Genomic DNA, 27,876 nt, shown 5'->3' on the forward strand with positions numbered 1-27,876 from the left:
ACAGAGGCAACCGCAGCCATTTCACAATCTGCGATTCCAGGAAGCTAATAGTCCTAACATGATTTAGTCTGATCATAGTGGCGGTGTCCAGATGGATATAAACTCCAAGATACTTGACAGCGTCTTGGCACCACTCAAGCGGGAATTCGCAGTCCCAGGAAGTCGTGCTAGCAGTCAATGGGAAAATAACAGATTTGTGCCAATTGATGCTGAGACCTGAAAACCTACCGAATCGAATAACACACAATATTTTAAATGTTAACATGTTTCTCTTTCTTCATTCACAACATCCAATAGAATTTCAATAAACCCTTGGTATAGGTAAATTCCCCCATTTCTCATGTCTGCACAGTGGGCCATCAACACAAGTCCTTGAAAAAATACTTTGTCCACATTTTCCAGTTCAGGTAGATCTTCCTATGAATTATTCTTGCTGTTGTCTCCTCTCCTCCTGGTAAGAACACCACTATCAGTTGTCGAATACAAAACAAATGCCTATTCACTAACTAACAGAAGGTTTCTGGAAAGTTATAGCATCTACAGCAAAAGGGGGGGAAAAAATCTTTAGCAGAAAGCAACAGCTCGACTTGGAAAACAGCCCTTTCAATTCTAGTGTATTATGTTGTAATTAATATGGCATCGTCCATTAAGCCAACTTAAATCAGCACATTATTATTTCTTATATATGTTCATACTGTATAGGTATAATTACGTACTACAAATTGCATTCAGGTATACAAGCTATTCAACATAGAATTTTGTACTTTTTTTTAAAAATACGCCTATTTAGTACTATGAAGAAATTTGTGGGACAGTTTCATCAGTTGTCCGTGCTTTTTCTCAGGCGTATTATATATACTTTATGATCTTGAGGACCCAAAGAATGTAAAAGCATGTTCTTTTTCCTTTCTTGAGATAAGTCATCATCCTCAATGGTATCTATATAAAAAATACAAATTTTACTTGTGCCATTCCAAAGGAGTATCTCCGTGAGTTGCTAAAAATGGTTGTGGTGGTGTCAAGGAATATGTTTGTGAAGCACACATTGCAGATGAAAAGAACAAACAAGGCACCATCCAAAGATTTACAGTAGTAGTTTGTCCTAAGTATGAAAGTCCATTAAAAAATGCGGAATAACTGTTGAATATAGAGATACAATGCCATATTTTCACTGGTGAAAATCCATGCCGAAAGAATGATTTTGCCATCAATAGCTACATCCTCGTAAAGACTTGCCCCAATTCAAACTTGCAGCACATCATGTTCATGTGAATTTGTCATGCTGATTCCCACAATAACACCACAAACGATGCAGGAGTCGGGTGGTAACGTCACACAGACTCCCACAAATCACTGTGGGCCAACCAGCACAACAGTTATGGAGCCCAATACTTGAACGCGATGAGCACCCACACAACCACCTGGAGCCACCTTATGCGCAGACTCATAGTGGACACCTCCAGGTGCTCGCTCTCCTTAACAGATTGATGTCATCGCGTGCAGAAACTTCTTTAATGCGATAGAGCTGAATATGTGCTCAAGCCCTCCTGCCGGTGCTGGGCACGCTTGTGCTAGTCCTGTTGGTAACATTGAAATGTAGTGCCAAGCATTCTCACCTCACGAAATTTCCAACACGACAATGCTGGTAGAGGTAAAATCCCAAGGATCTGTCTTAAAGGAGAGGTAATGAGCAGCAGTTGAATCTCAAGTGGCACAAATGGGTTCTTTCTCCCAAAATACTTCAAGGCAGCTCGTGGCCAAATTGTTATGTTCGATCCAAACATCAACATGATTAGTTTGAAACAAGTTTATTCCCGTCTTGAAGCCCGCCAACATCGACAGCACAGCCAGAGCACCAGTTCCCACTACCTGGCTTCTAACAATCACACGCTCCTCAACATTCCCAGTGACCTGAACACATTATACATTGCAACACATTACAATGCAATTTATAGGTAAACACACCACATAAACACAACACTCCCCTTTCCCTTATGCCAGAACAAAATTCTGGAAATAAATTGATAATAATATCTGCAGTACATTTTAAAGATAAACACAACACTACCCACATCCTTTGAGCAACAAATGAAAGCCAGAAATTCCGGGAGCAACAACACGAGCATCAAATTCCATATCGGTTCATATCATGCTCAGAAGAAAAGGGGCCATGTTCGATACCTTTGTCAACACTTTTACTGTCTTTTTGAAGAATGCGTCCATTCATATTCATGTAGTGTTTTTTTCATGCAATTTTTACCATGATTTCTGTCGGTGTTGACATGGACCCATTGTTGTCTTACATTTTCTGTGACTAATAACTTGCGTTGCATTTTTATGGTGCTTTGTTTTGAAAAAGAGAGCTAAATGAACTATTTTCACTGGTAGGTTTAATGTATCATTTTTAGTTGTTAGATAATAAGGAGGTATGCTATTATCATATTGTCACACCCATCTATATAACATCTGTCTGGCCATATGGTCTTTTTCTAATATTTCTTTTTTATTTCTAATTCAGATATTAAACCAGAAAATCTCTTGATCAGCCACAATGACATCCTAAAACTGTGCGACTTTGGTAAGTTGAATTAGTATCAACATAATCCATTTACTTTCTTGATAAATGTGTTGTGAAATTATGCTTCCTGGCAGAGATGAAATGATTATAGAATCTTGGCAAAGTGAATAGAGTTATCTCACTTGCACCAACGCGTCATCTCTCCTCCCCCCTCGGTTGCTTACGTCTTGCTTTATCTGGTTTTATCTGAGTGACTTATCTTTTCATGAATTATAGACGACATGTCCTTATCGGGGTGCATTATTTGTATTTCATTTGGATTAAGGTATGCAGTGCATCCGCATGGCCTCTTCCAATTATAGGGACAAGATCTCCTGCAGACCCTAAAGTGGCAATTTCAGTATTCAGATAATAAAACATCTGGTTATTATTACCCTTTCGCAGGGGTGGTTGGCAACATTAAAATATAGTGGGGCACGATGCCCAAAAAACTCACCATATATGTTGCACCCAACTTGCTAGCCCCTGTCTGGTGTGTGATTTTCCTTGGAGCGATCAGGATCCTGGATTCCATGAGTAGGAAAGGGAAGGACTTCCTTCCTGCTCCTGGAACGTGAATCCTAACTATCCTGGAGCTGCTCTCATTCGGTTTTCAGAATGAGAGCAGCTCCATATTGGTTGGAGCAGGCTAACTCCGTGCTCATTTTGAGGCTGGGGGCCTATGTCAGCGATCCCCAGGCTGTTTCACAGCCCTTGGATTGCTAGGTCTACAGTGCGAATATCGGATAGGACGGTACACAGCGCGAGTGGTGTCAAAATAAAATGACTTAGATTTGATTTGTGTTTGCTGAGCTCGTAGCAGGCGGGGTGGCTGGGTGGCACTCCTCTGCCATTTGGGAGGAGCTGCCCCTGCCCTCTCGTGAACATCTGTGAGGTGGTGGTGTACATATTACTGTGTCGCCTTTAGCCCACTGTTGCTACACGCTGTGTCTTTTTGGCCTCCATTTTCAAGCTAAAAAATGCTGACCTCTTTTTGTTGGGAAAAAATAGATCTTATCATCCAATTAGGTGAAATGATCTGAGGTCATCCGTGACTGGATCTGTAATGAGATTACACTTTTTTGCCTAGTTAGCAGAATAATTCATTTATTTACAGACTTTCCTTCATTTTGGTTGCACCGGTTTCTATTTCAACACATCCGAAGAAGCGATTTATGGTAATATTTTAGATGCATATACTCCAACAGTTGCTTAACTTTGATAACAATATTCCAAGTCAACATATCATCGTTTACAGATTTTCTCCAGATTCTTCACTTTATGGATCATCCATCCGGGCTTCATGCAGTCCAAAAACGCCTTTTCCCAGCTATCTGTTTCTTATGCTGCCACTTGGCTCCATGTGGCATTAGCTGCGAATCTGCTCCAGACATCATGACACCGGAGTTTATAAGGTGCCATAAGGGCAAGAATTAAATGGGTTTAGGGCTTCTGACTCACACTATTGAACACAACTTTCCCAAAGACCTGCATAGATCAGTTTGATTGCAGCATCCAGCAGCCAGCATTTCACTTGCAACTTCATCAGAAACGCAAAAGGACTCAAGTTGACATCACTCAATCTCCATATTTGCAGCTGCAGTGTTTGGTGATTGAGGTGGAGGACCTGACCATCCTGCAGCGAGAGCAGAGCAGGCCAGCTTTCTACAGGAGAAGAAGAGGCAGGTGCATGCACAGTGCCAACAGTTTGACCTACCAGATCCTCTCCGACCAATCTTGGGCGGTCAGGATCAGCTGTGCTCTGTCCTCCTTCTCTACCTTTGTACTTAAAACAAAATACACTTCCTGTTCTGGGCAGTGGCAAAGAGCTCATGAAACTGAAGATATAACATGGAAAAGATTACCTCTGTCACTACAGGGTGCAACTACCGTTCATGGTCCTCCAGCGAGAGACAATTGAGAGCATATGCTCTCGCATTGAGCCATTACTGCAAGAGTCCCTGTTGTGCCCACTGCCGCATGGGAAACCTCTCCCAAAATAAAGTCCACTTTCCGGTACCAACTTTTTGTGAATATAGTGTACGGTAGTAGAGTTGATTGACAGAATCTGAATTTGGTTTCCTGAGATGGAAGAGAGAAATGCTTTCTTTGCAAGATGGGGTGAGTATAAGTCAAGCTTATCTAAGTGCAGACCCTGCTCCATCTCGTTCCAGAGGCCATACATTGTTGTTTCTCTCTAGTGTGAGTGCCTCACTCTGTCATCAGAGGCGCTGACTGGTTCATTTCCTTGGCTTTTCACATGCTAATTTGTTTTAGGTGTAGTAATGAAATGGATTAAAACCAAGAGACTACAATATACAGAATTTCATTAACTTGTCACACAAAAGCCAAAGACTGAAAATAGTGTCCATAATGACAGATAGGCACCGCTGCCCAACAGGGAGTTTTCCATCACCACGTTAGCCTGAGCCTGAGGGGGGGCTGATAAGACAACCAACAAAAATATTGGATGGGAAGGAACCAACATTCACAACAAGGCTTGAACCACGCTGTGCCTTTACAGGGCGGTCCGAACCATGAATGTGTCTTTCGAACACATTCCAGTATCATACAAATCGTTTCAATGATTTGTCTTAGGGAGGACGTTGTTGGGCTGATGTTGGACTTTAAGTCCAACACTTTCCCTACTGTTGCGCAGACTGGAGTTGGAATAGTAAATTATACTATTCCAAAGTCCAGCACTTTACCTAAAGCAAGTAATTGTAACGACTCGCGTGGTAAAGAAATGCGTTGTAAAGACGCATTTGTGGTTCTGGGTGCACTGTAAAGGCAATGCATGGTAAATGCATGCGTGGTTGGAACATACAATGGGTCCATTCATCAAGGCAAGTCCAGACAGAACAGAATGAGGTATCAGCACCTGAGCCATGAGACTTTTCTAATGCTAAAGCCACTCCGACCTCATGCACCTCTGAATGGCCCTAATCTACCACCTGTCATGTGGCACCAAAAGAATGCACATGTTTTTTGTTTTAATTTGTTTTTATTGGCTTTGCATTTTAGATACTTGGTTGCAACTGTGCATAGTAACATTCAACCATTTTCAACCAGACATTCTTTTGCTCTTCAATCCTGAGTACCTGTCAAACTCGAATAGTTTGCATGCCTTGTGGCATTATACTAATTATATGGTGATCTGGGTGTGTCTGAATTATTTGTTTGGCCTCATTTTACTTATGGATGCTCATATATGTGTGTTATATGTTTTCTAATTTAGCACTGCCAATGTGGCTGCTCTACTTTTATGCCAGTATTGTACTGCATACATCTTGATCCTTTTATTGGTGAGGTTTAGGTTCGGCTGTCTGTGCATGCCTCCTGTTTACCTCCTCACGAGGGAGAGTGGGACTGAGGTGGATGTGGTTTTCTTGGGTGCAGTCTCATCTGTTACACTACCCTCATGGCTGGTTCTTATCCATCAGGGCAGTGTAACATCGTCCTTTTGGGATATTTTCAGCGGGAATTCAGCACATTCTATTGTTTGTGTGCCGGTGACCTTGCATTTGTTATTCCTGGATAGTGCCGCCCTTTCTTCCTCTGCCAATCTTTCTAGCAACAGGATGCAGGGGTCTGAGTATTATACTACAGAATCGGCTCCAAAGTTTTCCACGGCCCTCTAAGGAGAAGGAAAGGCCTTCAGGTGGCTCATTCCCAGTCCATTCCTATGAAGGCTAGCCTGTGTGTAGGAGAAAGATTAAACTTTTGGGCGCTGATGATTAAACACGATTCCTCAAAGAGAGACATCTGCTGCAGCGGTTTCTTGACCAGCGCTGGAAACACCACTTCAATTAGCAAGTTATCCATGTATGGAAATACAAATCTCCTGATTTTTGCAGTTAAACCACCCCAACTACCATCACTCTTATAAAGATGCATAGAGCAGTTGTAGGTCAGAAAGGTAGAACCATGATTGATGGGGTTTGGGACCCATACTATGAACTATAGTTAACGTTGGCGGTCGGTAAAGGATTTTTAGGGGAAAATAGACATCCTGGAAAGCCAGAGGCAGAAACGAATCTCCTGCATTCAGGGTTCAGACACAGCATCTTGAACTTGTCTGGCCAAATGAAAAAGCCCAGTTTGTGTAAATCCAGGATGGGTCTCAGCCCTCCATCCTTCTTGGGGAAGAAGTAAAGGGAGTAGAATTCTGTACCCCTTTCTACCATCTCTATAGCCTCTGTGTTCAGCAGGGCAAGGACGTCACCTCCAAAAAATGGAGGCTTTCCTGGAAAGCTCATTCTGAAGGACGGCCCGAGGGAGGGACAGGAAGGGTAGGGTAGGACATGCTGGATGACCAAGCAGCTATCTTCCAGTTGATAATAAATGTTACATAGAAGTGTGTGGTGTAAGGGGAAGGTGTCAAAGAGGATTTGAGGCAGCATGGAGAATGGTGAAGACTGGATCTGAAGTTGTTACTGATGACAGAACAACAATGTCCAACGATTCCAGCCCACACTTCAAGAACTCTTTGGATTTGTCAAACCCGTCATTACCAGGATCCCTGACTTGGGCAGCCTTCATAGAGATATTGTTAGTGCTATTGAACATAAATTCACAAATCCTTCGTATATTGAGATATCCTCCATGGGTAATACATTTGAGAAATAAACTGATCTCACTGGAAGAGTGAGCCTTTTTCCCTCCCTCCAATGAGAGTTTTAAGGATTCCTAGCAGGTTCAGGGATCTGGGTGATCTCTTTGACTGGCAACAACTGGAAATTATTGTTGTGAAGGTCAGTTTTTGTTGTGAAGGTCATTGATGGATGTCACACACCAAAACCTCCGCCAAGTGACAAAAGGGGCACAGGGACACAATTTGTCTTGTAGGATTTACATATCCTATTTATAGCTCCAAACTTACAGGTAGTTTGTTTGCAAAGCCTGAAAAACAAGTTCCAAAAAAATTCACAATGAAGCTTTGTATGAAAAATGCTATGCCCAGTGAGAACAGCAGACCCAGAACTGTGAACAGTGGGTTCAGTGACACAAGTGCTGCAGCAGTACCTGCTGGTTCAGGTCCGGTTCCGAAAGCACAGTCAAAGTTGTTGGGGTATTCAATGAGATTTTGACTAACTTGTTAATTTTGCCTAGTGGTTGTAGGCTAGACCAATGGTAAGATGATTGCCACTGAGTTAGTAATGTTCTCTTGGAGGCTTTCGAAGTTAAGAGTGTAGAAGGAGATGCATTTTACTGATTTTGCAGATATTTTAATATTCCTTAACAGAGTACGATTAAAGAAAAGATCAATATAATATTAGCGGACCACCCTGCAGTAACAGCTGCAAACCAGCACCTGTCAATTATCAGTACTAAACAGATTACATAATGGCATCATACTCTCTGACTCACAGAACTGAGACTATTGAGATGCATCTACAACACCATAGCAAGGCAGTGACATTTTCACATCAGTATAATTTTAACTACTATCTGGTCACAAACAACGTTTAACCATGCGTGATCTAAGAGGGGATAATTGTCATCCTTTGGGATTCGGGACAAGAATAAATCCCAAGCTATTCCACAGGATGCCTTGCCTCCCGTACTCGCTATGTCTGTTGGCACTCTGATTCTTACTCCAGTCCACTTCAACAATTCTTGTCTCCACCTATCCATCATTGGAGCATGCCTGCTTTTCCATGCATGGTGATTTGTCTTTTGGCCAACAGTAGGGCTCTCTCTGTACAAACCTAGTCGCCTCTCTATTTATCTTAGATCGTGACATCATTCCAAGTAGGCAGGCCGTGGGGGTGTTTGGGATATGCAACTCGGTTATGTGACCCGTCTGTTGCTGGGCCTGGACCAATAGTCAGCCAGTGCTTTCAGTGCTCATACAGCGTTCCCAAAACATATAGCCCCCTGCAGTACCTGGTTGGATTATTAACCTACCTTGGAGCATTCAATTAATGTATGCCTTGCATTCTTAAATACTTGAAGTCTCATTCTTTCATCTTGCCCTCACTACTTTTCTGCACTGTTTTCTTGTATATGTGTGGAAGTGATGCATCTACAGAGTAAAGAGACATAGCTGCCAAGTAGACCAATGTCCACCATGGCTTTTTTTAGTAATATTTTCCTTTCTTGTACTTTGCCGGTTTGTATTCAACATTGCTTGTATTGGCTTAAAATCCCTAGCATGAAACAATGTAGTTGTCTAGAAAGCCAGGTCTGGCTGAAGGACCTGTTTTACATCTATGAGCATTGGACTTAAAGCTGTTTTGATAGGTTGAATGGGTTCCGTCTTGCTTTCGCCACTCTCCAATGTGGCAACAAAGTATCCATAACCTTTCCATTATGCATTGGATGCCTAAAACATGAAACGTTTAGTATATGTCCTAATATGCAGGGAAAATCCCCCCAGTGCAGCAAAAATGAAAAATAAAATGGTAATTAAATGAATTACCATTTTATTTTTCACTGCTCTCAGCCCGAGCAGTGTTCAAGAGCAGGGCAATTGCTGCTGACTGCCAGCAGAGAAGGAGTGGTGCTCACTCCAGTTGAAAGAGCACATGTCAGTTTGGCCGGCTATCTTATGACGTCCAGCATGACATGCACACTTTAAACCTCTCCACCTAGCTGTCTTGAACAGCTGGGTGGAGAGCAGGCACACGGCCCCCCAGTGCTGCTAGAGTGCTGAGGCAGCTCGCTGCAGCCATCCTCGCGCTGCTCTCGTGCTGCTTATCTGCAGCATGAGAGCAGCCTCAAGATTCAAAGAGGGATGTGGGCTGAGGCTTCAGGAAGATTCGGGCTGACTTCTTCCAAGATGAGGAGCCATGGTAAGTATGTTTTTCATTTCATGTTAGCTTTATGACCCATTGACAGGCACTGTGAAAAACTCGCATGGTCTTCAGCCCTACTTCCAGAGCTTTCAGCCATGGCCCATTATAAAATCTGTTAACGAGTCATGATTAAGAGATTTGGAATGTGAACCTAAAGGCATTGCGATTTATTATTCAACTCTCGGCTCCACGCCTCTCCACTGCTGAGGGTCATAACACACCACTGCTAACATGGACGTAGGATTGTGTGCATGGAGTCTTATCAACCCACTACTTTGCCATCCGCAACAAAATTAGGAGTGCAAACAGATCAAAAATAATTTAAATTCTCTCAGTTATTTACAATGCAAATAGTAATTAGAACAACAGAAACAAGGATAGGAGATAAAAAGGGAAAATAAATATGGTATATTATGGTATATTATTTCTAGACATCAAAATGCTAGTCAACTAATTTGAGAACTTGGCTGGCCCAGTGGTCATCTCTGTATATTAAAAGGACCCTACGTCCCGGTGGTTCCTTTCCATGTACAAAATAATTGGCAGACAGCCGTCTTCAGTTTCAATGGCTGTTTACCAAACTTGGAACGTTGTTTTCTTTTTCAGAAGCAAACACACAAATTAGGAGTTTGTTTCTGAAACGCGAAACACTAATTGACCTACACATCCTGGGAGTCTACTCCCAGGGTGTGTTGGTCATTATTTAGTTTTTTCTATTCCTCACCACCAGCTTTTCCTGGTGCTGAGGGACAGGAAAAAAACAAATTACACCGTCCACCTTAAATTGGGTGGCAGTGTAATGCCCTCCCTCTGATGTACCTACTCCGTCTGAAGAAGTTTTCCGGAGGCCACATTGCCCTTGGTCCTCCCTTCTTGAAATGAGACGGGTGGGCGTAGGGTTTGTCTGACAGGGTATACTGTTGTGTGGTAAAAGAGAACCCTATCTGCCAAGCTCTCAATCCGGTCCTCTGTTTTTTGTAGGGTTGAGTGGTGAATTGTCATCCACTGTGTTATAGTCATGAGGCTTTTAGAGAGGGGAGAAATATCAAGTGTAGTGAAGATTATGATATAAAATAAGTAGAAGAAAACCTGTGTTAGCGGCAAAATGCTTCTAAACCTGTGCAGTTTGACTTTCACATGTTTCTTTTCCTATTGTCTTTGTGAAGCAGCTTGTATTTATGCTTCGGGAAACATTTAGAAGTATATACCGGATTACCATGGTTATTTGACAAAAAGTCAAAAAGTGTGTTAAAGATCTTGAATTCTTAGAATTATACATTCTGACCATAAATCACAGAAGTTGATCTAATAGGAACGCTGATCTGTTTAATCTGTATTATAATAAATTACTATGTAAAAATGTGGTGTGGTCCTGAATGCCATCACAAAGTTCTAATGTGATTTACAAAGCACCACACTTCAAATCTTGCATCGTATGCTGTTCAAGAACAGTTTGTGTAACATTTACATAGTTATTTATTTTATATTTTATTTTTTATTCATAAAGTTTTATATAGCGCGAACAAGACCCCGAAGGATTTCAGAGCGCTTTACAATAAATTGGTAGAGAGGACAACATGAAATAAACATAGTAATTGAGAAAAGGAGAAAAAAAACAAAAAACTAAAACAGTAAACAAAGAAACAAATATACGGTATAATATTGCTTTGGTTGATTTCTTCACACTGGCAGAGAGGAAGGGCAGTAGTTGTCTTGTCAGCAGAGCGATCTGTGGTGGTATCTTATTGCCTTTATAGTTGTTGGATTATACCAATTGAAGTAGGGAAGACAAGACTTGACAGGGCTATCCTATCCTAGCACAGATGGTCATGAGTATGTCACAGACTGTTTTGGAATTGTCCACTATCACAGTTTTCACAGTGCGTCCAACATACAGATTTTCAGTGGTCGCTGCTTCTTGTACCCCAGAGTGTCCCATTCCAGCCATCAACTGGCTACTGTATGCACCACCAGGGCCTCCTGCTGTAGAATTCAGGAATAGTTCGACGTATCTGTGTTGCATATTTGCTTTGTCTTTAGACATGGCAGCAACAGCATCCTCGTATCGGTTATACGTCTGAGCCCCAAACCATTGCTATCTACCAATAGACTGACAGCACTCACCTATTCTTTAAAGTCTTGTAGTCCAAAAACATCTTTAAACTAAGATTCTTCTTAGATCACATTCAGCTCAAGATTTTGACAGTATATCTAAACCTTAGCCCAACATACTGAATTGATCCTCATAAATGGAGCAACCACTGAAAGGCTCTTTAAGAACCGGCTCAATGGTATGGACTTAGCTAGCCTCTCCGACTGTTGGGCATCCTGTGTAAAATCCATGGACCTTATCCAGTATTGGGGTATCTTTCATAGATTCACACGCCTGAATCATTCCCCGTCGCCGAGGCGGGAGTCCCACGGTAAATACAAAAGTAGTGCCAAAAGTAAATAATAGCAGTAGGCCCCAAAGAAAAGGCCTGAGGCCTAGATCTTAGTAGCCTATCTTCATCATATGCTAAAAGAACCAAAAGATTGGTCTCAACCAATCAGCTATCAGCACCCTCTAGAACACTCTCAGCAGAGCCAGTTCTCCTCAGATTTTCATCACACGTCCTGTGGAAGCGAGTCTCCCTGAGTGCCACTCAGTTTTCTTCTATTTTCCATGATGTCTGACAAGAAGGCCTTGTTCAAGCCCTGCAGAACCTGCAACAAGAAGAGGGTCCATTTTGATGACCAACATAAGGACTGCATCTACCCTAAGCATGAGGCAAACAATTGCAGAATTTGCTGCACTTTCCCTTCTAAAACCCTTAGGGATAGGGAGGCAAGAGTCCTGTTGTGGCTTAAATCTTCTTCAGCTGAAGAGGATGATAGAGCCTCAACTTCCAGCAAGAGAGCCAGATCTCAGGACTGTTTTTCAAGTGAGGGGAGTAAACACCATAAATCTTCCCACTCCCCTTCTGACCCTTCTCAGAGGTCTCCTTTAATTTCCTCTGGGCCTGTGCAGACTCCTCAGACTTCTTCGCTCAAGGACTCTAAGAAGCCATCTTCTAAAACAGTAAGTAAAAGCCTCTAAAAATCTCTGGCTTTCCCTTCTCCGTCGATGATTTCTGTCACTTCTTCTCAATGACGTCTATCACCTCTCTTATATTGTCTACGAAGATTCCTATCCTGTCAAAAAAGACCGTCACCGAAGAATCGTCGATGAGGTCTTCGGCGACGATTCTCATCGGCGACGACGAAGTCAGCGTCGACGACAGTCTCGTCGACGAAGCCTATACCGTCAACGAGAGGTGTATCGTCGACGAAGACGCAGGTGTCTACTGCACCGTCGACGAATGTCCTGTCAACGACTGCCCCGTCGACGAAGATCCCGTTGACGAAGCCTTCATCGACGCCGAGCCTGTCGACGATCATCCCGTCGACGTCGAGCCCATCAACGCAAATCCCGTCAGCGCCGAGCCTGTCGACGACGATCCTGTTGAAGACGATCCCATCGACGACAATGACAAAGAGCGCGTCAATTACAGGTGCATCGACGGAGAGCCCCTCAACAACCATTCCATCAACTACGGACTTACCTGTTCCATCTACGCATTGACTGTCGTTCCAACTTATTCAACGCCTGTTCCATCTAGGAGCTTTCAACTCAAGATGTTTCAAAGACATTAATACTGCAATATTTCCCCTCTTACTCCTTCACATCTCCTTGAGACATATGTGCAGGAAGAGGATGATGATTACAACAACGAAGAGGATGAAGGATCATTTGGGATAGCTCATCACCCTTCTGAGCGACAGATCAAATGTCAAGATGATGAGTAAGAGGATTACCACGAACAATATTATCAAGAGGACATTGTCGTCCCGCATCATAAAGTGTTTCATAGGCGGTCTCGCCAGAGTGACACCAGCCATCTGCCTCCAACTATTATACAGGACCTGCAAGCCATGCTAGCAGACTACTGACAGAGGTTTCCCCCACAGCAAGTTATACCACAAGTCCCATCAACACCTGTGGCAGTTCCGGACCCTTTGCCTCCACCTGATGCTCCGGTTCCAACGCCTCCACTTCCAGAACCTCCTCAAGAGCACCAACTTCCAGACCCTCATCAAGGTCAGGACACATCCTCTGATGAGGAAGTTGAGGAAGGTGAATTGACAGAGAATCCTCATGTAGATCCTTGGGATTCTTACATTATCCCTATGCCTTCTCCACCGACTCCTCTTCCATCTGATTCTCCACCAGAGGATATAGGAGGATTTCATAATCTCATGCAGCGAGTTGCTGCTAGATTTCAACATTGAACAAACTGAATGTTTTCTTCACGACTTTAAAGAGGAATCCAGTAAAATTACCAAGGCCATTCCTATAATTGATTATATATGGAACAAAGGTATCAAAATCATGAAAACTTCTGCTTCTGTGCCAGCAGTGCTTCCACGGATAGATAAGAAGGATTGTGCTCCGGCCAACAGTCCATCCTGTCTCATTGGGCATGCTCGGTCAGATTCGGTCAATCCCAGGCTACCCAACAAAGATCTAATACCCCGGCATCACCCATTACTACACCCCCAGACAAGGAGGGACGTCGTCTTGATCTGATTGGCAAGAAGTTTTCAACTATGGCAGCTGCATCCATCAGGGCAGCTAACTCCCTAGCGATCATAGGGCATTATGATCACCAATTTTGGTCAGATATGGCTGGGTTTATTGAGCTCATTCCTGAGGACAGAAGACAGGAAGCACAAAAGATCTTACTGGAGGGAGAACGTGCAGCATCTGAAACAATAGATTGTGCACTAGACATTGTAAATACCAATTTTAGATAACTGGCTTGGGGCGGCAGTACTCAGACGCCAGGGTTGGCTTGAAGCCACCACTTTTAGACCTGAAGTACAGACAAAAATATTGGACATTGCCTATGATGGCGAATCGTTGTTCGGGAAACACATCGATGAAGCCCTCCAGGGAATAAAAATGGATACAGACACAGCAAGATCCTTGGGTTCATTGCAATACAAGCGCGGAACCTTCAGAGGCGCAAGGGGGCGTGGGTTTTCCTCTAGAGAAGGATATGAAAACCAGCAGAACAGACAATACCAGCCCCAATATAGACAGAATTACCAATCTTGATACCGGCAATCCAGTACAACTGGTTTCTCTCGTCAGGGCGGTCGTAAACAATCGCAGAATCAATGGCGAGACGCTAACAGAAAACATTAATCTCCGCAGGGCGCCAATCACATCTCTTTTCATCCCCGTGGGTGCGAAAATTTCAACATTTGTGGACAAGTGGCGAGAAATTACCTCCGATCGATTGGTTCTAGACCGGGTGAACAACGGACATACCCTAGAATTTGTCACCAGGCCACATACCACTCTGCCCAAGGGACCCCTCTCCCTCGTCTTCACTTACTATTCAAAGAAGCTTTTACAGTGCTCCTCAAAAATGCTATAGAGAAAGTCCCATCACATCAGAAACCGACATGTTTCTATTTTCGTTTTTTCCTGTTCAAAAAGAAATCAGGGGAATGGCGAGCGATCCTAGACCTTCGCAACCTGAACAGATTCCTCAAAAAACAAGGATTTCGCATGGTCACACTTTCAGAAATTCTAGGTTGCCTAAATGAGGGAGATTTTATGGCTTCTCTGGATATGGAAGACGCTTACTTCCACATCCCAATCGACCCCAAACATTGCAAATATCCCCACTTCACTGTGGCTGGCGTCCATTATCAGTTCAAAGTGCTCCCATTTGGGCTAAAATCGGCACCAAGGATTTTCACGAAGTGCCTAGCTCCTGTAGCGGCAGCGTTAAGATCCCAGGCAATCCAGGTATTCCCGTATTTGGACGATTGGTTAATCAAAGGTCCTTCGGAACAAGCAGTCAAGATTGCCACTGCAACGTCTCTTCATATTTTCAACTCTCTGGGACTAACTGTGAACAAAAACAAATCCCAATTACGTCCAATGCAAGTCCTTCCATTTCTTGGAGCCCTTCTGGACACGGTTCAGTGCAAGGCATTCTTGTCTCAACGAACAACAAGTTCGTCTTCAAAAGCTGGCAACTCTGATTTTAAGAAAAAAGTATGTTTCTGTCTGCATGTTCACTTCGCTCCTGGGAATGTGCTCTTTGGCTATAAACCTCATCTCTTTGGCACGACTCAGAATGAGACCTCTAGAGGGAGAGCTTCATCTTCAGTGGCAGCAAGCTATGGCTGCCTTCAACGACACCATAAAGGCCAGGCCACACATGGTGAACGCTCTACATTGGTGGTCACAGATAGCCAATTTAGCAGAAGGACTAACTTTCATACAGGATATTCCAGATTTTGTTCTGACAACAGATGCCTCCATGGAAGGATGGGGAGGTCATCTTCAGGATTTACAGATACAGGCAAGTGGTCCCTAGAGTACAGACAACAACACATCAACAGACTGGAATTACGAGCGATTTTTCTATCCCTGCAAGCTTTCCTTCCAAGGATTGCAGGTTCATCAGTACTGGTTCGGACCGACAATACCACCAGCATGTTTTATGTGAACATGCAAGGAGGAACAAGATCAGCAATTTTGTCAAGAGAAGCTCAAGAATTGTGGGAATGTGTCACACTTCACAACATAACCCTCAAAGCGGAGCATGTCAGAGGCCTACACAATACCCTGGCGGACACGCTCAGCATGTGCCTATCGGACTGCCACGAGTGGGAGCTAGACCGCACTCAAGTGAACAGGGTGTTCCAGACTTGGGGAAAGCCGACATTGGATTTGTTTGCAACGAAGCACAACAAGAAAAGCTGATATTACGCCAGCAGATATCCTCAACAGGGATCAAGGGGAAATGCCCTGTCCCTGCGATGGTCAGGGATTTGTGCTTACGCTTTTTCTCCAATACCTCTTAACCCGAGGGTGTTACGCAAGATGAAGCTGGAGGGCGGCCGTCTCATCCTGATTGCACCCCGGTGGCCACGTCAGTACTGGTTCCAAGAACTGCTGTTACTATCTCAGGACCAGCCGATCCGTCTTCTTCCAACACCCACAATGTTGTCACGGAACAGAGGGCAGGTGGTTCACCCAGACCCTCAGTCTCTACGTTTACATGCATGGCTCCTGATTTGTTAGAATTCAAGGACCTTGACATCCCTCAGGACTATTGTGACATCTTAACTAAATCACGAGCTCAGAGCACGATTAAGACTTATCGTCTGAAATGGAAGAGATTTTGCTGTTGGTGTAAGACTAACAAGGTTCACCCAGTAGAAGCTCCTGCGGAGCAGATTCTCCCTTATTTGCTACATCTGGCGAGGTCTGGACTCTCCTTTTCATCAGTTAAGGTCCATTTAGCCGCACTTTCAAGATTCAGGAAAGGTGCTAAGCTTCCTTCTTTATGTTCATCCTCATTAATCAAACAATTCATGAAAGGTCTTTTCCGAGCGTTTTCTCCGGTGCGGCCTCCTCCACCGGAGTGGGAGCTTAACAAGGTCCTAACGCAGTTAATGAAGCACCCATTCAAGCCGTCCCACAAGGCCGAGCTCAAGTTTCTCACGTGGAAAGTCTATTTAGTTCTAGCTCTAACATCTGCTAGGAGAGTAAGCGAAATTTAAGCCTTCACTATAAAGGAACCATTTCTACATTTATCTCGGGTTTATGCGAGCCTCCAGACTAATCCTACATTTAGACCTAAAGTACTGTGACAGTTTCACCTCAATGAGCCAGTGAGGTTATGTACTTTCTTTCCAAATCCGTGTACACCAGCGGAAAGAACATTACATTCCCTTGACATCAAAAGATGTTTAAAGTTCTACCTACAAAGGAAAAAGAGCTTTAGAAAATCCGACCAGTTGTTTGTGGCTTACGGACAAGCTACTCTGGGAACTGCAGTCACAAAGGCCACAATTGCAAGATGGATAGCATCTACAATCCATTTCTGCCATGACAAAAGTAACAGGCCATTGCTACGGAGAGTCAAGGCTCACTCCACAGCAACTATGGCAGCATCTACAGCGTTGTTTGCTGGAGGGACTCTAGAAAATATCTGTTGTGCTGCGACATGGAAAAATGTCCGCACTTTTACGAGGTATTATTGCCTTCAATCTACACAGCAAGAGGATGCAGCGGTTGGACAGGCTGTCCTGCAAAATCTTTTTCTTTGAGACCAGTTTTTCAGGTACCTTTTGGTCTTTTAGATACTATCTATGATTGTCATTGTTCACGATACAAACAAATTTCAGCGATTAAAATATGTTTATTGTACATAATATGTGCAAAATGACCTACATATCCATAGAAGATATATTACTATGCATGTGTCATTTTCCTATTTATAGTTCATGCTTTTAACTTGTAAGATTTGGTTTAGTATACCTTTTGTTGATGATTTATGGATGTTATTAGGAGTTTATCAGCACAAGTCTCCCACCATCCGCAACCGACTGTATACTTGGTATACTGCTCACTACTCTGATTCAGGCATGTGAATCTAGGAAAGATACCCCAGTACTGGATGACAAAACAAGTTACTTACCTGTAACTACAGTTATCCAGTATTGGTATCTTTCATAGATTCACATGCACCCACCCTCCTCCCCGGAGAGTCAGTTCTTTATAGTTTTGGGATACTTATTTTCCACTTGTGCTAACGAAAATCTGAGGAGAACTGGCTCTGCTGAGTGTTCTAGAGGGTGCGGATTGGTTGGGACCAATCTTTTGGTTCTTTTCGCATAATGATGTAAAGAGGCTACTAAGATCAATCCTTTTCTTTGGGGCCTACTACTATTCTTTACCTTTGGCACTATTTTTGTATTTATAGTGGGACTCCCGCCTCGTCGACGGGGAATGATTCAGGCCTGTGAATCTATGAAAGATACCAATATTGGATATCTGTAGTTACAGTTAAATAACTTGTTTTCTTCTCTATCCTTCAATGATTATATCAAGAAATAGGCCCAAGCAACTCGGTTACACTTTACATTCCTTGAAAAAATTAATCCAGTCCTTCCATTTCTGAATTTCCCACCAACCCCCAGACTCTCATCTTGTCACACATCCGCGGTGTAACGCTTAACTCACTGGACTCCCAGAATTATCTTTGACATCTTTTAAACCAGTTTTTTATGTATCAGCCCACTCAAACAGCAAACTTAGAAGGTTTGAGTGTATTTTCCCTATGTTCCCTTTACCTTAATACTGGGTTCATCCTTCTGCCATATCCTTTGTAGTTTCATGATCTACAAGACAATTCATTTGGAAAACCTGAATATCTGACACCAACGCACTGGTACAAATTCACGTATGCTCATCTCTTGGCAATTGTTTTTTTCAGTGAAGGAACCAAGACTCTGGAATAACCTCCCTGTTTAGCTGTGATTTTCTGTGAGAGTGGTGTAATTAAGGGAGATCGCAAAGCCCACCACTTCAAAATATATTTATTTATGTTTTGTCTTCTTAAGCACAGTCTCCATCCGGACAGCTGTGCTTTCATGGTAGAAAGTTACAGTGGCAATGTGTGTTGTTACTATGTACGGTGCCTACTTTATATCTCCAATAAAATGCTGTAGTAACGTTAAAGGTACAGATTGCATTGAATATTAAATAGTATTTTGTTGAAAGCATATTCGTTTTTTAAAGCTCATATTTCTCTTTGTTCCCTGGTCTTAATGTCATATGTGATTTCAATTTATTCCTGCAGGTTTTGCTAGAAATTTGTCAGAAGGTAGCAATGCTAATTACACAGAATATGTAGCCACCAGGTGGTACCGCTCTCCTGAACTGCTGTTGGGGTAAGTGACTTTGTAAAAGACAGAACACCGAACCAATTAGCTTTTAAAGTCAAATTTAAAGAATTGAACTATGAGGTTCACGTGCATTACGGGATGTGTCCTTCCTGAGGTCTTGTTAAAGAATTCTATTATTAAGTATTGCCAGTGCATCATTTATGAAGGCTTTCAATGTTGCGATTTAAAAAAAAGTCTGATTACCGATCATTTCTTTGTACAGATGTAACCACAGGCCGCCCTGCAGCCCCTGCAGTGTGTGCGTGTGGGGGGAGGGTTCCTTCAGGTGGCCCTCGTTCAGAGCCAAGACTAGGAATATCAGTGATATGTGGAAGTCTTAGGAGCCCCTCAGGACATTCTTTGGGGGGGCATCATTGTGCTTTACATCACTGGGTATAACATAGCTTTTTGAGGGTGTTTAGCCCTTCTGCGTGTGATAAAATATCATCCAGGAGTGATAAGTGTGCATCACACTTGATCTACACTTCCCAATTCAAATTACAGTGTGGTTGAAGACATTTCCATGTTGTCCTTTGTATAGCATTGCACACTGCATGAGTGGTGTCTCTGTGCTTCAATGCGGATGATCTGTGGTACGACAGTTTGACTGTGCATAAGGGTACTTTGGTAGGGGTTGTAGAGTATTGTGAATCCCAATTTAGGGAGGCGGCACATACGATTAGATTTCAGTAGCTCCCTCAGGAAATCCATGTTGTAACACTCTTCTTCTGAGGTAAGCTCATTCAGCATCAGAGTGTTATGAGTCAGACAACCCTGCCAAATAATTTTTTATCTGCAAGGATTAGATGCACACGTATGATACCTGAAATAGTAGACTCACACACCTGTTGGTATTTTCCAATAAAAGATTATTTATTATATACAGTCTGTACCTAAACCTTATGTATGAGTGTAATGGTAATATTTATGACAATCTCAGCAGTTATTATGTAGAATAAGATGAACATTAGAAAACGCCAAAGCTCTCTACGTAAGTCACCCCTACGAGTTGAAATAAATTAGTCTAATCCCCACCTAAAGCATATATAAATATCTCATGTTATTGTGCTGGCTCGTCAGTTAGTAATCTCCATGGCCATTTATGCCAAGTCTGTACTTATCCCTGCATACCTAAAAATGTTGTCAAGCAATCCGTCTGTGTGTGTCTGTCTGTCCCTCCTTAAATTCCTAGAGCATCTTCATACCCTTCTGCCCAATTATTCACTATGGAAAAGGTAGGGGGGGGTTATGATGCAGCCTTTCGTATCTGCACTGTAAGTAACAAACAATGTCTCAGTCAAAGACTTATTTGAAAGACAAGCAGATGTATCCCACTCCACTTCTTTTTTCCTTCCAAATTTGTTCTGTGCATGGCCGGATGGGCTTGCAATGTTACCCACTTACACGTAGCTTAAGGACAGCAGAATGGAAGATTCCTCTCTTGCAAGTTACTGTTATTTTTGTTAGCATGACTGATGTTAACCCGCTGGTAAAATAACATGGCAATCTTGCGCACTCTGTTAGCTAACAATACCAGTCAAAATATTCGTTCTCTATGCCCTAAAAAGTACACATACACGCTCTAAAGTGTTAGTGCATTTCATGTTTGTCATACAACAAGCACCAATCAAAGCAGGGGGAAGTGGGGAGTGTATGGGTTCACTCTACTTCTTGCTGTATTAAATCTTTATACCCAAAGGAGAGAGAACTCAGTCTGAATACTGTTTGAGCCTCTCTGAAATACCCAGTGGGTGGCATCCCTATTTATTTAAAAGGACCCTCACCCTCTAGAAACACTAGTGGCACGCTCTGTCCTCGGCTCTCACTAACCATACCTGCATGTATCTGCAGGTATTGTAACAGCACATTCAGGAAACAGCTAAAAGCCTTCCTTTTCTAATCTCTCTTGTCTTCCCCTTTAGTCTCAGGAATATTTCTAGTCAAGCGCCGAGATGCCCCCGGGTGAGTCGAGCGCTATAGAAGAATAATTAAAATAACATAACAGAACCTATGCTAAGAATCAGCAGAGCTCTTAATTTTTTGAGGGATCTCTATCCAAAAATGCCTGCAGGTATCCAGTAGTAAAATCAAAGTTTATTTAGACAATAGTCTATAAACCATACACATGACCATGGATCCACTTAACAATAGTAATTTTTACGTTATAGTTCAATTTAGCACTCAATACACATTTAAAACCCTAAAAACACTAAATTGACATTTTTCATATTTTAAAATCTTAATATCTTAAAATTTCCCGTTTTCCTTGCTTGTCTCCCTTACAGCTTCTCTTATTGCTTTCAAAAATGTCCCCAACGCAATTGTAATATCTAAAAACGACATTTCTGTAAGGAAAACGACTGCCTCTGATCGTTTGTTCACTTTATACTTTAAAAATATTGGACGTAAAAACATTTTACGCACTTTTTAAAATCCATTTACAATCCAGTAGTATATGTAAAATATCATTCTTCACACCTAGGCCACATTTACAAATACCATCAGGTTGGATCAGGGTTGCTTTTAATTTACTATCAATCTTCCATGGATTTAAGCCTACCCGCACCTTCATGATTTCGTACCTCAACCCTTTACTGGGTAGCACATCCAAATATGGAAACCGGATCTCCTTTTCCCATTCATTCCTTATCCAGTTCACTGATTTTTTCGACTTCAGGTACTCCAGATCTTGTGATCTGGAATATTCATACCCTCGGTCCCTAAGCATTTTCTTAGTAAAGACTAAGTCCAATAGAGGTTGTTCGAGGGTCAACTGTAATTGTGCAGTTACTAGCTGGAGGATTTTCCTCACTTCTCGGGCCCAATGTAAGCTGCTTGCTTGTATTTCCTTTCTGCACCAAATTGACACCTTCTGTTCATCACCAGGCATCTGGCGGTTCCAAAATCTTAACAATGACATTTGTGCCTTTACCTCCCATGCCGTCAAGCCTGCCTCCAATTTAATAGCTTGCAACATGGAACCATTAGGTAGGGACAACATCATTTTAATTATCTTTCCCTCCTCCTGGTCCCAACCCCTTTTACCACTCAGATAGAGCACTTCAGCGCCGTAAAGAACTTGTGGGGGTACCATAGCTTCAAATGCCTTTAGTAACGGTCTGTGAGACATTTCACCATAGTCCTTGTTAAATTTTTTCAATTCACAGACCGATGAGGCCGCTTTTGAAGTTTGTGCCGCCACGTAGGTATTCCACTTTAATGCACTGTCAAACCAAAGGCCTAAATATTTATATTCATTTACTACCTCTAATTTGTCTAAACCTAAAAACCATTTAAAATTTTGTACCCTCTTCCCGAAACATAGGATCTTTGTTTTTTCCATATTCACCGATAGAAACTTTTTATCACAATATATTTTAAAGGCATTTAATTTCCTTTGGAGGCCCATTTCGGTTTGGTCCACGATCACTAGATCATCAGCATATAAAAGACATGCAACTTTATTATTATTCATGCGCGGGCTCGCACTCTTTTCAACTTCCAAAACCACGGGAAGATCTGCTAGGAAGATTGAGAAGAGCAAAGGTGCCAAGACGCACCCTTGTCTCAAGCCATTCTTCACAGGAATTTTCTGTGTTAATGAGCCCTTTAAATCTATAATGACCTGGGCCCAGTTGTCGCTATGTAGTTCTTTTAGAATATTTAAAATTCCCTCCGGCAATGCATAATTTTCTAGCGCTTCCCAAAGGCTGCTTCTATCAACTGAATCAAAGGCCGCTCGGAAATCGACGAAACAGCAACATAGTTTGCCGTTTTGTTCAATCGATTTCCTAGCTAAAGCCCATAGGGCAAAACAATGATCAATCGTGGAGTGGCCTTTTTTAAACCCACCCTGTTCCACTGGTACGATTGACCGGATTTCCGCCCACTCTTTTAATTTACCGAGTATCATCTTAGCAAAAATCTTTTCTCCTATGTCTAATAAGTTAATTAGCCTGTAATTTTTAGGGGCATGTACATCTCCTTTCTTATGCAGAGGCCTTATTATTGCACCCTTCCAGTTTGCAGGTATTACCCCTTGCTCTAGTATTAGAGTAAACATTTTTGAAAAGAATTCCGCCCTCCAGGTCTGATTTGAATTTAATATCAGGGCCGGCATATCATCCGGGCCAGCTGCTCTAGTTACATTTAAGGACCTAATTATCCTTAGGACATTTGTTACTGAGCAATCATATTTGAGATCATCTACTAGGTCTCTCCACTGCTTTGGTACCAAATTATCAGACAACCTCCCCGGGGCATACAATTTCTGAATATACTCAGCCCATGCCTCTTCCTCTACTACCTAATTGTGCAGCAGTATCACTTTCAATGATCTTGTAACTTTAACATAAAAGGACCGGTAAAACGCCTTTATAGTTGTTTGAGAGCAAATGGTCAATTTGTGAATTGTAGAGTATAATCTGTGAAAAAAGACACGCACTCGTATTTTGTCTGAACCGTACATTTTTTGTCACGTTTATTTCGCCCCATAGAGTCCCATAGAGTCTTAGAGAATTGCGGACTCTATCTTCACATTCTGAGGGAGTGAAATAACATCCAATGTATTAGAACCAGAGTATAGTAATCCCTTTCTGCCCCAAATAGATTTTGTATGCCATGGCCCCTCCCACCCTATAACTTACTTCGTCACGGGAACTCACCCACCAAGGACTTGTGCATATTATTTAAGTTCTGCATCTTGCCAATGTGTGTTTGAAAGATGCTTCTTCTTTGTCACGTGATGCGTCCTTCAGTGTGTAGACGTTATTGCATGATCATCAATGTTCTGCGTTTGCACGTTGTTTTCCCTCCACATCATTATGTCTGCAGAAAGGCGTGAGTGCTGTTTTCACAAATCTTGTACCATATTTTGATAAAGTATTTCTTTGTAATATGTCACTATCCTCAATAATAAATCCTTAACTGGCTAATTAAGGGGCTAGAAATAGATCGCCGAGATGAGAGGATGTAAGGAATGGGTTGCGATTGTCCATGTTTTGGTTGTTGCTTATAATATACAGTACGTGTTTCTTATGGAAGGTGATTCTACTTTGTGTTGGATGGTTCCAAGAACAAACCCATTGATAGTTCCTGTAAATGTTACCCCAGGCGATGTTATAATTCAAACTCTTTGTAGGTGGATAATCTATCAATCCACTGTTGCTTCTTCTTAAAAAGCATTTTTTCAGGGTTTTTCATGTCATTGTCCAAGTGGGTAATCGTCACCCATTTCAATTCATTTGTAGTGTGTCCTTAAGTTACATGGTGGTCTGCCATTTTTGTGGTTGTCCTCGTACCTTTCTTCTCGTCATTCCTGCATACCTCAGACCACAAAGGCAGGCAATCCTATAGAATACCTGCATTGAATTGAAATTAGCGTGTCTTTTGGTAGTCCACGGGGTAGACATTCCAAATGTATTGTTTTCACTGGATTTGTTAGGTGACAGATGCTGCAGTTTGCCACATGGGAAATGAGCCATTATCTTGGGGAGCACCCATTGACTAAATACAGCATTCAGTTCTGACCTGGTTTTTTTTTTTCACTTGTATACAAGGGCATCTTTCAGACTCCTCACTTGTTTATATGAAAAAAGGTGTTTCCTAATGTTAGAGACCCTGTGTTAAAGATGTACCAGTTTTTATCAATTAGGTTTTTGGTTTGATTAGATGCTGTGTTGGAAGTCGTGGCACAGATAAGCCATTTGTCATAATTTATTTGTGTTGTGTCCAGCATTGCTTCCCTGTTTTGATTTCTTGCCCTCTTGTTTGGATCTCTGTATCATCCTTTATAGGTAACTTGATCCCCTCAACTTGTTGGACAGGGATTCTGCTTGTATTTTAAAGTCCGATATTCGATTGTAATTGCTCCTAGGACGCAAACATTGCTCATATGGGAGATTCTCTTTTAAAGGTATAGGATGAAAGCTATCAAATCTTAGCAAGCTATTATACCTGGAAATTTTTGGTGTGCGTCTGTATGCAAAATACCCTGCTCTGTGAAAATCTTGACATCCAGAAATGTGTCTCATTGCTTATAGTATGTGTGAGTTTCAGATTTGTATGACAGTTGGAGGGCGCTAGAATCGGTGTCACCTGTCCATATAACTATATATATATCACATGATTAGGTTGTCTTTAAAAGGATTAGAAGAGTTAAAGATTAATTTTGCCTAGAAATCCAGTACGAAGAGGCCTGCTATGCTTGAAGTGAAAGTACTCCCCAGGGTAGTACCATGGGGTGTAAGTACGGAGTACTTTCAAAATCAAAGATTTTTTTCATGAGCAACAATCTTGCGCATTCCAAAATGAAATGTCAACGTGTTGAGTGTTCCCAATTCTCTGCCTTTAGGATTTCCTGTATAACCTTGAGGGTATCTTCTTGAGGTACAGGCTTTAAATTTAATAAAATTAGGCCTGATTTGCATTTAAGTTGTGTGTATTTTCTGGAACGATCTGGCACACACATCTAGAGACTAATGTTTGGTAATCTTCTAGGGGCTACATACAGGTTTGGATGGAATAGCTAAGTTGGCTTTTCGTTTTGTGAGTTAAGTTGCAGCTATTTTGAAAGGCTGTTGTCCTAAATATAGCATATATGCCTTGGCAACCTTTTAGTGTTGAATGATTATATTACCATTCTTTTATTGTAGCTGGGTGTAAAAGGTGCATGTTTTATAATGTCTGTAAGTCCTTTTAGATAATGTGAACAGTTCATGCAAAAAGACAACCTTCCAGATGTAAATTCTACAACCTTTGTAGACGAGTAAGAAGCAGTAGTGATCTCCCAGAACAGTCAGTTGATGTTGGACGCCCTAAGCAGAGAAATTTCAAAGCACAGGAGAGCAGAGTTAATGATGAAATGTTCATTATAAACAGTCTTAAAGGTTTAAATGAATTGAGGAAATCGCTGGTGGGTGACTTCATGGTGACGCGGCACTAGGCAGGGGTGCTCCCTTTCCCCCCTTTTGTTTGCATTGGCAATGGAGCCTTTTGCAGTGGAGGCCAGGTCCGGCCGCTACTATAAGGGGCTGGTCTACAGGGCCAGGCCGCATGTCATCTCGTTGTATGCGGACGACTTGTTGATGTTCTTGGCCGATGCGGAGGAGGAGTTGCTGGGAGCGAGACGTTTGCTGGAACTATTCGGGCGGATGTCGGGCCTGAAGGTCAATTGGCCCGAATCTTGTTTGTACCCGCTGAGACGGGGAGAGCCGTGCCCCCTCACGGCGCAGGAACTCCGATGGGAACCTCATTGCCTGCACTACCTCGGCCTTTATGTATACCACACCCCAGCAGATATGCTGGATGGTAATATCACTCGTTGTATTAATGCCTTGAAAGGGTGTATGGATTTCTGGGCTACTCTCCCACTCTCACTGGCAGGTCGGGTCTCCTTGCTTAAGATGGTGGCACTGCCTAGGCTACTATATTATTTTAGAACTCTCCCGATATGGGTGCCGGGCTCAGTCTTTCGGCGCCTGAGATCGCTGGTCATAGCTTTTTTATGGGGCACAGGTCGGCGGCGAATAGCACTAGATACCCTCTTGCGACCCAAAGATGAGGGAGGCATGGCGGTGCCTGATTTCGAATGCTACTACCTGGCGGCTCAACTGCAGACTTTCACACAGGAGGTCGCGAGGGTGTATCGAGGCCCGGAGCATTCTAGAGATGAGGGCACTCCGCGGCATGTGCTGGCGTATATCACGCTGCATCAGAAGTTATTGCTTAGAGATCTGACAGTGGAAGAGCAGACGTTCCGACTTTGCTGGAACCGGGCGCGCAAACGAGCGGGAATCCGCCGCATGTATGCTCCGGAGATCTCGCTGGGAATGGTCACAGCCCTGCCTCATGGTGGAGACTGGTCGAGACTGCTAGGTTGGGAAGAGGCTGGGGTTCAGATGCTGGGCGATTTGTATGAAGACGGTGCATTGCTTCCGTTTCAAGAGCTACAGGAGCGGTTCGACCTTCCACGAGGCGATTATTTATTACATGCGGCGATAACGAGCGCCATGCAGGACCATTGGGGAGAGGGATTGCAGGAACCTGCGACCTCCATGGCGTGCCAATATGCGATGATAGTGGTCGGAACCTTTAAGGCGGTAACCTGTCTGTATTCCAGAATGTTGCGGGAGGCCTTGCAGCCGCTCACAGCTCTAAAAGATAAGTGGGAACTGGACCTCCAAATGGAGATTCCTGACGCCACTTGGGGTCAACTATTGCGGAGGGCGCGGAAGAGCACGAGGAACGCTAGATTCCAACTCATACATTTTTATATTATTCATCGGGCATACCTCACGCCAGGGAAACTACGGCAGTACTTTGGAGTGGAACAAGCGGCCTGTCCTAGGTGCAACACACTGGGGGCGGATCTGGGACACATGCTGTGGGATTGCCCTACCTTGGGGGAATACTGGCAGGAGGTTGGGAGGGCTTTAAATAACGCCACGGATAGGGAGATACAGTACACCAAAGCAGTGGGGGTGCTGCACTGGTTTCCACACACATCCAAAAATAAGACAACCAGCAGATTCATAGATATGGGGCTGATATTGACAAAGAGGGAAATAACCAGGAATTGGAAATCGAAAGTGGGGCCCACATACAAGCGCTGGTATGGTGAATGTCTGAGGTGGGCAGCCTGTGAAAGCACTTTACGATACCAGATGGCTAGGAGGACCGATGATGAGAGAGCCATGGAGAGGGCAACAGCATGGGAAATGATGGTACAGGCACTCCGGG

General features: G+C 42.9%; 1 protein-coding gene across 2 annotated transcripts in view; it reads left to right on the forward strand.

The window, feature by feature from the left end:
- Positions 1 to 27,876, forward strand: part of CDKL5 (cyclin dependent kinase like 5) — a 1,270,306-nt gene that overhangs the window by 872,014 nt on the left and 370,416 nt on the right. For both annotated transcript variants that reach the window (XM_086934269.1, XM_086934270.1), the window contains exons 8-9: positions 2,519 to 2,578; positions 19,053 to 19,143. In XM_086934269.1, the coding sequence (XP_086790395.1) occupies positions 2,519 to 2,578; positions 19,053 to 19,143 (151 nt within the window). The remainder of the gene's footprint in view (positions 1 to 2,518; positions 2,579 to 19,052; positions 19,144 to 27,876) is intronic.

Source organism: Lissotriton vulgaris, chromosome 8, assembly GCF_964263255.1.
Source record: "Lissotriton vulgaris chromosome 8, aLisVul1.2, whole genome shotgun sequence".
Taxonomy (NCBI): Eukaryota; Metazoa; Chordata; class Amphibia; order Caudata; family Salamandridae; genus Lissotriton; species Lissotriton vulgaris.